At 48.3% G+C, this 13,075-nt stretch overlaps 1 protein-coding gene across 3 annotated transcripts; it reads right to left on the minus strand.

Moving 5' to 3' along the window:
- Positions 1-5,190: 5,190 nt before the first annotated feature.
- On the minus strand, positions 5,191-13,075 carry LOC104381441 (V-set and immunoglobulin domain-containing protein 4). Of its 3 annotated transcripts, none has more exons than XM_086619593.1 (8): positions 12,976-13,075; positions 11,661-12,017; positions 10,776-11,051; positions 9,836-9,904; positions 9,101-9,169; positions 8,230-8,343; positions 6,909-6,930; positions 5,191-5,835 (listed from the first exon to the last, which is right to left on the minus strand). In XM_086619593.1, exons 1-8 carry the CDS (start codon positions 13,028-13,030, stop codon positions 5,637-5,639), a joined length of 1,161 nt encoding a protein of 386 aa, XP_086475719.1. In that variant the 5' UTR covers positions 13,031-13,075; the 3' UTR covers positions 5,191-5,636. The 3 variants fall into 3 exon arrangements, with proteins under 3 accessions (XP_086475719.1, XP_086475718.1, XP_086475720.1); XM_086619592.1 differs by having other exon boundaries at positions 11,661-12,041; XM_086619594.1 differs by lacking the exon at positions 9,836-9,904.

Raw genomic sequence — 13,075 nt, forward strand, 5'->3', positions numbered from 1 at the left:
TCTCCCAGAACTGCAGGTCCGTCCTCCTTTCCCTGCACTTTGTGGGAGACCCCCACGCTCCTGGGACCAAAACGCAAGTGAAGAACACTTCCCTTTCTTCTGTCCTTTGTCATCTAGGATCCTCTTTCTGAAGTATCACGAGTCCATTTCACTGCTGACTTAGGTGAAGGGTAAAGGATGGACAAAGACTATAAGAATCTTTCCAGTTCCATTTCATATTCCCCTGTCCCTACTCACTTCTCTAACCATTCTCTTGACTTTTCGAACTACTGCTCTTTTTTATTATTCTCCATAATTGTGTTTCTTTTTCCTTTCTTTTTTCCTTTTTTTTTTTCTTTCTCTTCTTCCACATTTGCATTCACTTCACAGTGAAAGAGCTTTACAATGACTACACAGTCAGCTCTGTTTTCTACCACCTGCCCAGAAGCTGTGCTCTATTTCAGTGCAGCTACGGGGCTGCACCTACCAGGTATCACCTACCAGGGCCATGGAGAAGGTGCATGAGGGAACGACAGGTTAACAAGCCAGAGTCACCCGCTTACCATTACACAAGCTTTTACCATCTACTGGTGATCAGATGGTCAGAGCCTGGTGCTCTCGTTTTCACAGCATCACAGACTATCTTGGTACACATTTCTGCTGCAATAGTCCAGTTCATGGGCAGAAGTCATCATGTTTCATGCTCTGCAAGCGCACAAAGTGTTTTCTAAGGAGGTGACTTATGCCTGGCATCAGAGAGACTTTACTCCAGGAGACATTCTGGGTATGCTCTGTATGGGTACCTTTAAAAATACAGCCGAAAGTTATCAGTGGGTGTTATGCACAGGATTAATATGTGCCTGCTAATTATTACCAAAAGGAGAAGGAATTACAGATGAGAAACATGCATAAAAGCAAATCTACTGACCTAGTGAATTCTGTTATATGCTTTTAATCATTCACTAAAGCAACTTTTTGGCATTTATTCAATAGACATGCCTTAGCATATAGTTTTAACAACTGCACCAGGAGAATAGTATCTTTGAGCAGGAGGTAGACGTGTCTGAAATACAGGGAGCCATTTTCTGTGGGAGCTGCAAGGGAAAGGTAGTTGGTGTAGTTTTGCCACAGCTACGTCCCATCACGACAGATTCCTGTTTGCTTTAGCTGAAGTGTTTGTGTTGCAGCTGAGCTCAGATCGTCCTCTGGCAGTGCTGCCGTTTGTCAGCGGTGGCTTGTTCCTTCTCTGCACCGGGCAGTGAAAACTGGAGACTGTCCTCATTTTCCCAAAGTCAGTAAACTGGTGAGAACTGTGCAGGTCTTATTTCAGTCTTTGGTGGAGGCATGTCCACGCTTGGATGGATTGCTGCATGTGATACCACTGAGCTCTGCTTATTGCTGCAGTGCAACTTGCCAGTGGCAAGCATGGGCAGCCTGGAGCAAAAAGCTCAAGCAACAAATTCATACAAGATTCCAGGCTAAGAGCTACCACCAGCTGTCATCCTGCTGAGGAAGAAAACAGAGGCAGCAGCACCGCCCGATCTTGCAGAGCATATCCTTGCTGGTGCGGTGGAAACGTGGGGTTTGCTGCCTTTTCTTCTTGACTTCTTTGCTGGAGCTGCCAGTGTGGTACCAACTGCCTGTACCACATCTGCCCGTTCTGCTACCAAGAAGCCATGAGCTATGTTTGAGTCCTGCTTAAAGCAAACAAACAAACAAAAAAACCCACTTGTTAAAAATCGAGCCATGTCGCTGAAAGAGTGAATGAGTCCATTTTCAGAGAGATGATCTAAAACCAACCTTTTGCCACACACTGGCGATAGAAACTTGTCCCAACTAACTCTGTCCTATGCAAAAGACTTTAAAAGAAGCTGGACTTTGGGGAACATGCCCTGGAAAAAGCTGCAGACCCAAGCTAAAACTGCTGATATGACTACTTTCTGAGCCAGACACGCAAGACTTCCTGAAGCTGTAATTATAGAGGATAAAAAAAGACTATAGCTATTTAGCTATTAGTTAACAAACACAAAGAACTGTAGTTCCTCAAACGTGATGTACATGATGTCTTTCTTTCCCTGGGACAGAGATGTAGCTGCAGTTTTCTCCTCCCTGAGTCACACAGTGAGCCCATTTCTTTCTTACCAGAGGAACTGCTCATAGTTTTGCATCTGAACGCATGAAGAAAAAGCCTTTAATGTCTCAGACATTACAGCTAGTTACCTAGTTTATTATAATGAAATATATTCATTTCAGTGTCTCAGCTTTGGATTGAATCCGTTGCTTTCCCCCTTGCAGTGCCAGGCAGGTGAGGCACCCTGCAGCCCTTTCCCACCACAGGCACCCACCTTCCTTCCACATCCTGGACACACACACTTTCAAGCATCATTTCTTCAAGTATCACAGCTCAGGCAAAACGACTGGTGTGACTCTTTGTTCTGCAATTTCTGCAGAACTACATCTCAGGCTAATTAGAGGCGGCACAGTAAAGTCCCCGTTTCCCCACAAACAAGTGCAGGTGGCACCTCAGACCCCACTCATAGGGACCAGCTCTGCAGAGTCTGCATCTTACGCTCATGTTTTAACATCATCTGCCAGAGGCTAGAGAAGTTTGCCACAGTTTTTCTGGTGATGAAACAAGATTTTTAGCCTGCAAGGGGTGAAATTCAGTACTGAGCTTCGAGCAAACCACCAAAAATTAGGTAACTGAAGGTCTCAAAGTAGGAGGGGTTATTTTTGAACCATCTGCACTCAGAAAAAAACCCCACAATTTTTGCTGCAAGAATTGAGATGTTCTTATTTGGTCCAGCTGTGGCCAACTCATAGATCTGACTAAACTGGCTGTGGCTTACTAAGTATTCTTTGGATGTCTCACAGGAGCTAACTGTATGAGCCTCCACAGTCATGCACACCACGATTCTCTCACATACACCAGACAATCATACAGACAGTCACGAGAGCACGACCTGTGTTCCACCTAAAGAAACAGAAACGTAGTGTAAACGAGCATCTCCTTCAAGGCCCATGCGACAGAAACGTGATATACGAGCACTCTTTCTGAAAATTAACTTCCCTTCCCAGAAATTCCCAGGTCAATGACATCAGCTCTGCCAAATCCTTGTAAATACTTCCCAGCACTAAGAAAGTGACCCATTATATTTCGTCATCTGAGTATGCATTTCCTACTGGGTGCCACAGATGGGCTCCACAAATTCAGCTGTTGGAGCACTACAGATTTCACCTTTACCCGCAGCAAACACACACACTGGCTACTGATGCTTCTGGTAGCCTCACTGCTACGACAACGCTTGCTCTTTGCAAGCTTCCCAGTTCCTGCTTTAGTGGTCCCACGAAGGCTGTTTCAGCTCTGGTTTTGGTAAACACAGGCGCTGGTGTGGGAAGATCTGCCTTAACCTCAGCTTGTCTCCCTGGCATGCCGCTGTGTGCCAGGGCTGTGCTGCACAAGATGCACAGCAACTGCCCTTCTTCCCAGAGCTATCCCCCACTGAGCTGGGATGCGATCCCTGTCTTGCATGGCCCAGCTGCCCAAGAGCACGTGCAGACACAAGACGAGTAGCACAATATGCTGCTAGGAGTGTAATTCCCGGGCACACGCACTCACACACCCTCAATTTTACAAGGAAAGTGAAGAGAAGTGTAACAAAATTACTAACTTTGAAGTCCTGAAGTTTAATGTTTTTCATTTGCTTCTCCACATTTGCAATAAGCTGCACATATATGTTGACAATTTTTTCCAAGACATCATCACCAACAAAAGCTGCTGTTTGTTCCCTTTCCATTTTGAAATCAAGGTTTCCCAGCCCTTGATTTTTAAGTACATTCTTAACAAAGAGAGATAAAACTTGTGGCACAAGAAATTCAGGGAGAAAGTATAAAGTCACTGATAAGTACCTGTAAAGTGTGCCTGACAGTTTGTGAATTTTGATGAACTTTTGTATCATTCATTCCTCTAATTTCTCATTGGCCCTCTGTGTACTTCAGGTTTCCATAGCACTGGATAAGTAGCATTGCATTCCACGCTTATTTCTGTATTGCCTAAAAGAAGTACTTTTCCTCTCCCCTTAAAAGTGTTACCAGATAATTTTAGCTAAGGTCTGCTTCCTTTCCTCTTTGGAGAGACTGTAAACAAATAGTCCTTATTCATCTTCTCCACACTGGTCATGATGAGTACACTTTGCTCATTTTGCCTCATTCTTCTCTTTTTTCCAAGCTGAGAAAGTATAATGCATTTGGAGAAGCAGTTTCATCCTTTACTATCGTTCTCAGTAACTTTTCTAGCTCTGTTAAACCCTTTCATGCATACATAAGGTTGGAGCGTTCCGTGGGTTTTTACGGTGTCACACTCCTGTTTCCTATTGCATTGTAATGCCTTTCCTAATAACATCTAAAAATTGTTCTCAACGCTGGTGAATTTTGAGCTGATGCTTGCAAAGAACTGCAGATGCAGATCTCTCCTGAGCGTGAACAGCAAAGCTGGGGGGGCCACTAATCCTGTATGTGTGTCACCCATGTGCCCCTCGCCCCTCAGATCCCTCGTTTTGTTTCCCATCTGTCCGCATGGCTTTTCACTGGACACGGTATTGCCCTGTCATTCATTATGGAACGGTTCTTCCGTAGCTCTGCAGTATCGATTTGTAGACTTACTCAGGGTAGTAGAAATTATAAATAAAGCTTTTCAGCTCCCTACTTACCCTTCAGGCCTTATAATCCAGGAGGAAAGTACTTTATGAGTATCCACTGAGGAGCTGTAATTGTGAGACCTTGCTGGCATTTTAAAGGTGAGACGGTTGGGCAAAAATACTCGTATCAAAATAATTTAGGCATATGTAAACAATCCTATCCACAAGCTTATGGAAAAGTATCTAATTTCTCTCAAATATTAAACACGCATTAAAAGAGAGAGTACAGAGAGTGAACTCAGAAAGAATGTGCCTTGTTGCAGGATCAGAACCGCCCAAGTCCAGCGCCAAAACTGTAGAAAGCGAAAGCACAGAAAGCACCTTACTGCAAGTGCTGCAGAAAGGCTCGCGGAGTACAGCACACAGGACATCCCTTCTTTTGTACTGCTGCTCCTAGTGAGGTACGGTGCTAGGTTTATCCCGGCTTTCATCTGCCTTTCAGCGTTTCTTTGAGGGCTGTCTTACATTGGAAAGGACACTCTGCCACCTCTGCAGCACTTGGGGCAGGTGGGAGCAGAAACGCCCAGCCCAGCCCAGCCCCGTTCTGTGCCTCTTACCCAAAGATGATGATGGGGATGCTGAGCAGCCCGTGGTGCTGGCTCTGCTCCCACCGTGCAAAGGCTGTGAACCAGATCCTTTTGGTCACACACAGCAGTAAGTTCAGTGCAGCCCTCTTGGCCAGGGATCTGCACACCCTGGCTTTCAGAGGGCTTTCTGCTACAGAGGTGGTGAAAGGGAGCCAGGAAAAGCAAAATCAGAAGATCTATACAGCAGTATGCACCTGACATTCCTAAAAAGGTTTGCATTTCCACTGCAGAGATTGTTAAAGCTCCACAAATCATGGAGGAGCAAAAACTGCTTGTCCAAACTATTTTTCAGAGGCAAAGGTGAATAGGAAGATAAATTTTGCCTGGACAAAGGTACTCATCAGCACTGCTACCTGTAGAGCACTGTTGATTCTCATGCAGTGTCCCCTACTTCATATTCAGATTCTTGGGTGTTTCCAACCCGGTCATATTCATTCTTTTTCATATTTACTTCTTCAGATCTTTTGTTTTCCGTGAGCTCCATCACATAGTTGTTTTCAGTGGAGGAGATGGGTTCCTCATAATGACCCGTACTTTCACACCTTGAAGAAGCTGCTGCTTTTGAGTTGTGGCTGAAATAAAAATACAATATGAAAGAAGATTTGCAACCAGAGTAGACAATCTCCCAACCATCAAGATTTTGAGCAAGATTGTGGTCTGATTCAAACCCTTGTAAACCTGCACCATTGGATTATGACAGTATTCCGAAAGAGAGAATCTTGTCCTTTGCTTCTAGGTGGCAAGAGAACCTTGGACATCATAGCAGGATTGCCTCCAGCCCAGGGAGAGTTTCAGAGGCAGCAAGGGGTGTGTAAGCAACACAAGGATTACCACTATTTCTTGGAATGGCACAACCAAGCAACTGCTCTTTGCAAGATATATAGATACTGATAAATAAAAAAAGTGATGGAGGAATGGTAAATGATGAACTGAACGCAGCCCACATCCACCATGGGGCTTCTGATACTAGGTATCTCTGAAATGAAGGCAAATCCTCTGAGAAGAAATGCCACCACACCATTGTTCAGTTGCGCAGGGTTCCGCTGTTACTTTAAATGTAACTTTAAATGCTGCTTTATAAACTGCTTGGGAAGCACAGCACCTGGGCAAATGCTGCTGGCATGTTTTTCCATGGCACTCAAGTCATCAGCACTTTAATTTCTACCTAGATAAGTGGTTCTCCTTGTATGTTTTGACTGGATCATTAGACTTTTCAAGATAGCTTTCATAGGTTAATAGTAGATCAGAATGCTGAAACCTGAGTTTAGAAATAGGTATAACTTCCTGCCACAGCTACAATTAAAAGAGGCAAGTTCAACCAGGGATATTTCAGGGAGAAATCAGAATATAACCTGTGCATCAGGAGCCTTAGCTCTCTAGAAGTGGAATTCCTGTTCCTTGCATTTGAAAAAAACACAGAGAATTTATCCCTGGCGATGATCTTCAACACATCTCATTGGGCTGAGGAGTTAATGAACAGCTCTTGCTCATTTTTATGATTCTAATATTGCAAAGGAAAAGATCTTTATCCATACTGCTCAAGAGGCTTTTTGTCTTGACAGCTAAGTAGCACCGTGGTTTTTTTTTCTGCTCCAATACAGTCCCCAAAGACTCATCAATATGTTAGACAAAGGGTTATACTCACAATTTTACTTCATAAACTTGAGCTGAAAAAAAAACCAAACAGAAATATGTGTCAATAATTTGCATTTATATTATCAAAAAAAATATTTCTGCTATGTTTCTTCTTGATGTAAGAAAGTAACCTCTGAAGACAGAATAAAAATAGGAACCTTAGCGATCATGTTAGGTGGGTGATGACGCCTGCTCCCAGGATTCAGTCCAAGAAAATGAAAACAACCCATATCCCAGCTGTAGCACAACTGGGTCAAAATAACTGGCCCAAGGTCAAAGGTAAAGTTGAGTTTAAAAACTAGAAGTTTCCAGTTCCCACGATTTTCCTATTCATCAGAAGTTCTATAAATAACAATTTAGAAAGAGGTTATTCTGGATTCTTAAAAAAAAAAGTATTTGATAATAATTATTATTAATTGGTAGCACAGAGTTGTAGAAAGGTAGTTAAAGAAGCAAAGGGTCAAGGTGAAAGCTATGGTCATCAGTATTAAAAAACCCAAACCTACACCGCAGTGTGTTCTCTGAACACTGCTGAGTGCTATTTGTGAGAAAGGCGACTCTAAGATTAAAGTGTTTGGTCAAGAGTTTTCTGGAATTAGTGCAGAAAAGACAGCAGCAGACAGTAGGCGTATCCTACGTCTGCAGCCCGGAGAGGAAACGAGTTCGTATTAAATAGGGGCAATTAATGATGACCTCGTTTCCTCCAGGTATGAACTAAGGGGAATATTGAGCAGCAGCCGGTGCAAAAAGACATTTTACAGTAGCAGGACAAGACTAACGTGCTACCAGATACCTGAAAAGATCTGGTCAACAAACTCGGTCCAGCAGGTCGGTTTGGGAGCCAGGGGATGCTGTGAGGACCAGAGGCAAACAGCTGTCCCTAGGGAACCATGCCCAAGTGGAGGACAGCACAGCGGAGAAACTGACCTCCGCCAGGATGGCCGGGCATGTCCCCTGGGACCAGCCCGGGGTCAGTGCTGCAGGTGCCGCTTTGCCAATGTGCCGGCCACGGGCTGGGGCTGCCCACCTTGGGAGCGCTGGGGCGGCTGGTGCCCACTGGGCATCCTCTCCGGCCAGCGCCCGGCAGACCCTCCCCAACTGCTGCAACTGATTTTCCCTGAGGAAAAGGGGCTTCTCTACCCCTTTAGATCTTCCACCACCTGTTTTTTGATCCTCACACTTATTGATCAGCTGCCTGTTTCACACAGGTGCCGGAGCTGCTGCCGGGGTAGCTGTGAGCACAGTACCAGCCCCATCCCAAAAAACTCTCAAAGGTAAAGCCAAGCTGGGCATGCGCAACACATTCAAGTTTTCCAGAATATTCTACTCACCATCTTTGGGCTTTCTGATGCAAATGATAAGAAAGATGACGAGGAAAACCACAGCACCGCAAACCACAGCGATCAGGATGACCAGGTACAGGGACAGGTGAGTCCTCTGGAAACCTAGAGCAACACAGCAGCAGACTTTCAAACAGAGAAGCCCTCCCGGGTGACAGCAGCCACAGCAGTTACATGGTGCTGACCACCTCCCTGAGGGCAGCAGCAGCATCCAGCCCCGGTGTGGGCACACGTGGCCGTACGGCACGTGCCTGTCCCTGCATGTCCCCGTCCTACCCACCCCATGTGCCCACGCTCCAAGCAGCACGGCTGTGCCAGGCGGCCGGGCATGCGATCCATACGTCTCGCCGAGGGACTGCGGCCGTACAGCCGACGGGCAGAGCCGCACACTGCTGGGGCTCCCTGAGCTGGGAGCTGGGCGGCGTAGTTGCACTGCACATTGTGAATTAGCCTCAGCTTTTCATGCCAGGGTACCATTCAGCTCAATTTGGAACATGTTTACACCTACCACGGCGTGGCAAAGCTAGAGGAGGTGTAGAAGATCTTCTTGAGTCGTGCACTGAGGCTTTTCTGCTCTTCCAGCTTTGATGCTCAAAGAACGGATCAAAACGGACTGCTGTTCCGGAGCACAGCAACAACTCTGTGTGCTCCAGATGTGAAAGCTTTTGTTTTCCCCCCATGAATACATGTAAAGTCTTTTAAAAAGAGTCACCATGAACCATCTTGGTCCCTTGAGAACAGCCATTAACACAATTTGCAGCTGAAAGGCAGAATGATAATTTTGAGGCTGAAGGTACTGACTGCTGAGTGGCTGATTTGGGTCCTTAATCTGGTTCCTAGCTTTGCTCTACTCTCCACTTACTCTGAGTTGTATTATTCTTTTCTGGATATTCCACACCATTCTCAGAAGTCACTACTGTTACGGGCAGATCTGCAAAACAAACAGAATCATAGAATCATAGAATGGTTAGGGCTGGAAGGGACCTTCAAAGGTCATCTAGTCCAACCCCCAACTTAATTCAACTTAACCCAAAAATTCAAGTTAACTTGAATTCAACTTAACCCAAAAATACGAAGTTTCCACAAGCAGACCCACTCTAGCCCAGGTCTGAATTCCCACATAACCAAACAGGAAATCACACGCCATCCCTCAAAACCACTGTCATTGGTAAGGCCTGAAGCAGCTTTTGCATCTCCTGTGTGTGCCACTGGAGGTACCAGTCCTGCCTCCCACGGCAGTGGCTTTCGTTCAAAACCAGAAAACAAGCAAAAAACCCCTTTAAAAAAAGAACAGAACTCAGAACATCCTACATGGTGTACAAGTTAGGAAATGGTATTTCTGGCAGCCCTAAGACACATGCAGAGTCTCTCATTCCAAGACACAAAGAGCAAGCTAAAAGCCTTCTGTGGGCTGGACACTGGGAAAGGAGGACCTTCTAAGGTCGGAAACATCTAAATTAAAAACTGAGGTGTATGGACTGAAATACAATGCTGTCAAGACTGTATTCCCCAGCAACAGAACCCACTGCTAAGTGCTGGTGTTGAACCCTCCCCGACACCTCGTCCTCACTGTCAGCCACAGCGGCCGGTCCCAGACCTGAGGTTGGGTGGTGACTCCCCGGGGTTCCCCTGTCCCTCCAAGAGGCCTCTGTTGTCGTGGGCAGATCTGCAAGAGGAAGGAGAGAGCGGCTCGCACTGGAGTTCCACCACGTTTGTGGTGCTGCTGCAATACAGAACTTCTGCACCGGCGGGATGAGGCCACGAGGAACCAGCCACCACCTAGAAGACAGGCAGGGGACTGCACGCTAGCAGAGTTAACGAGCGTGGCCATCGTTAATTCCTGTTCCCTTTCTGTACACTCTTAGGTGCAATTGCTGTAGAGAACAACACGTGGTTTCAGCCATAGCGTTTGTTCCGCGGGGAGCTCAGCAGGCTCTGCCTCTTTCAAAAGCCACCGCGTGGCACCTGTGCTTGGCCCTGCAGTCACGGGCTTCACAGCTCCAACGGCTGAGTTGCCAGCCAAGGAAAGCAGCAAGTCTTCCATCAGGCATCCGGCACGTGCCACCTCGCGGAGCCCGGATCCGTCAGAGCACAGCGTGTTCTCCCGACACACGCACCCACCGCCAGGGCAGAGGCCAGCATCGTTCTCTCCCCTACTGAATTGCCAACTGTCACGCTGTTGTGCTCGGAACGAAGCCCTGATTCCTTGCCTACACGTGCTCAACTGCCACAGGCAGCATTACACAGCCAGCAAGAATCTCAAAAAAAGCCAAAGAGGAATAAATATGTTTTAAATACAAAACCTCTTTTGCATCAGAAAGGAGCAGTTCCTCTCTAAAGAACAGGAGAGATATCAAATACGAGAAATAAAAAAAGACAGAAAGAACAGGGGGTGGGAAGTGCTTCAGAGTGCAGAAGGCCAAAGCTTTTTTGTGTTTCCTTCTTTCAGGGAAGGGAGAGGAAGCGGGAAGGTTGTTCCGTTCCCGTACGGAAGGACCCCAGATGTTTTCCATCCAGCCGTGGCTCCGGCGACTCACCTCTCACCCTCAGCTCAACAGGGTCGCTCTGCTGCGCAGCCCCAACCCTGTTCTCTGCCTCGCAGTAGTACATCCCGGCGTCGGAGGGCTGCAGGCTGTCCCACGCCAGCTCAGCCTGGCGGCTCAGGAGCAGGGCTTTCCCTCCCGGGGTGCTCCGGAACCAGCGGTAGCTGATGGGGGGCGACCCGCTGGCCACACAGGTCAGGCTGGTCCTGGCTCCTGCTGGTGCCGTCAGCCCCAGCTCGCCCGCCCTGATGATGGGCTTGGTGGCCGCGACTGGAAGACAAAGCAGATGGGGCCCGGGTCACACTGGCCCGGGTTGTGGTGGGGAAGGTCCTCCCCTCCACAGCAGTTCTTGCCCTGGATTTCAGTGCTTTCCCAGGCACCGCTCTCTCCTCACCACTACGCTCGGGTTAAGCTCAGCTCACCTGTGCTGGCACCAGCTGTGCCACCCACTGCACCTCCCGCATGAAGGCTCTGCTGGTGCCATCTCCATTCTGCTATGGAACGGCACCGCCCCGGCCAAGGGAGATCGAGCCTGTGCTGATGGCGCTTGGCAAAGCGGAGCAATGCCATATCCCAGGGACTTCCCCTCTGGTGCGTGTCCCTTGGAAACACTGAGCCATTGGATATGGGCAAAGCCAGGGATAAACTGGTAAGCGAGAGGCCACGAATCCCCCCCAGTCCCCGAACCACGGGGCACAGTATCATGGGCAGAATTCCTCTCTCTGACCTATTTGCTGCTTCTTGTCGCAGTCTGACATCGCTCAGCAATACGCTTCTGCGTCGGGAGCAGGTGGTCACCGCAGACCAGGTCTGTTCAATTCCTAAAAGCTTTCCCAAGCCAAACCTTCCACTCCCATGCAGCTTTCTTCTTGGGCTTACCTTTAACCACCTCCACTTTAGTGGTGATTGCCTTTGCTGCCAGGCTGCTGTTACTGGCTCTCCAGGTGACTTGGCAAGTGTAGGTTCCTCTGTCAGAGACCTCCAGGGTCAGGATGTGAAGAGACACGTCCCCCGGGGTGTCCTTTGGGACACTGACCCTGTCCCTGTACTCGGACAGGAGGACGTGGTCACCGGTGCTGTCTCTCCGAAAGACAGTGCCAGAGCTGTCGTCGTGTGCCACAGCCCACGTGAGCGTTTCCTGCACGAAGTCCTTCACAGGCCTGTAGGCACATGGCAGCGTGGTGGACTGCTTCCAAACGCCTTTGATCTCACTGGGACCAGTCAGGTCCGGAAATGCTGCAGGAAGAATGGAGAAAGAAAATTAAAATAAAAGCAGTGGTGGTGAAGGCAGCTCCTGGGTGATGAAGCACCGGTGAGAGCATCAGTAAGTGGAACCCACCAAACCCACCACGGGCAGTCCATGCAGACTGAGGGACGGTGTGTTCGGGGATGGGCTAACAGAAAAATCAAGGTGGCACGAGGAAGACAGATGGGAGGTAGCCGATTGCCAGGGGCACCGACGCGTGCCACGTGCCGTTTGGCTGCCGTGCTCTGCCAGGTGCTCACCTGTGGGCAAGTGAGCACCTGGCAGAGCGTGGGGTCAGAATTAGCGGATGACTTCAACCTGAGGGAAGGAGTTTGTCTGAAGCCCAAGCTGCACAGCTGCCCGGGCACAGCTGGCACCTGCCTCCTGGCATCACTTCCAGGGCTTTCCTAGAAAGCACTGCACATCGACAGCAAACTGTCTCCTCTGCTGCCAGTTTGCCCCTCTGACAGACACTGGTTTTTCAGGCTGAGCTGAATTTAAGCGACTTAAGCAATGGGTCAAGGAAGTCCAAAAACTCTTTAAATTTTCCTGTGAAGATGAGCTCCGTTGCCTTTGCCCAGCACATTTTTGTCACTCTTAGGGCTGACCCCATACTTCCATAGACACTTCTTTACCCTTTTCTCCTGGTTTACAAACCTCTCCTTTCCTGGGAGCAAAAGAACTCGGCTCCGCTGCGCTCCGTGAAATAACTGTCACAACGTGTGTGGGCTCTGCGTACCCCGAGCCGGCGGGCAGCGTTTCCGCAGCCTTTGCTCTCTGCAGCCGCTGGATTTGAAAGCACTGAACACCGTGCCAGCAGCAGGCAGACGTTGGCCTTTTTGCCACATTTCTATTCCCAAAACAGAACCGCTCCTGCGCAGACACACGCAGACACACCGGTGCCAGGGAATGGACTGCCCCGAGCAGGAGGCCTGTCCGTAGACTCACCGTTGCAGAAGAGAAGAGCACTCATGAGCACAGATGCTCTCACCAGCATTCCCATCCTTCCCGGGACTGCAGCTTCTCCCTCTCAAGTAGAACAGACTTG

This window comes from Tauraco erythrolophus, chromosome 13, assembly GCF_009769465.1.
Source record: "Tauraco erythrolophus isolate bTauEry1 chromosome 13, bTauEry1.pri, whole genome shotgun sequence".
NCBI classification, from domain to species: domain Eukaryota; kingdom Metazoa; phylum Chordata; class Aves; order Musophagiformes; family Musophagidae; genus Tauraco; species Tauraco erythrolophus.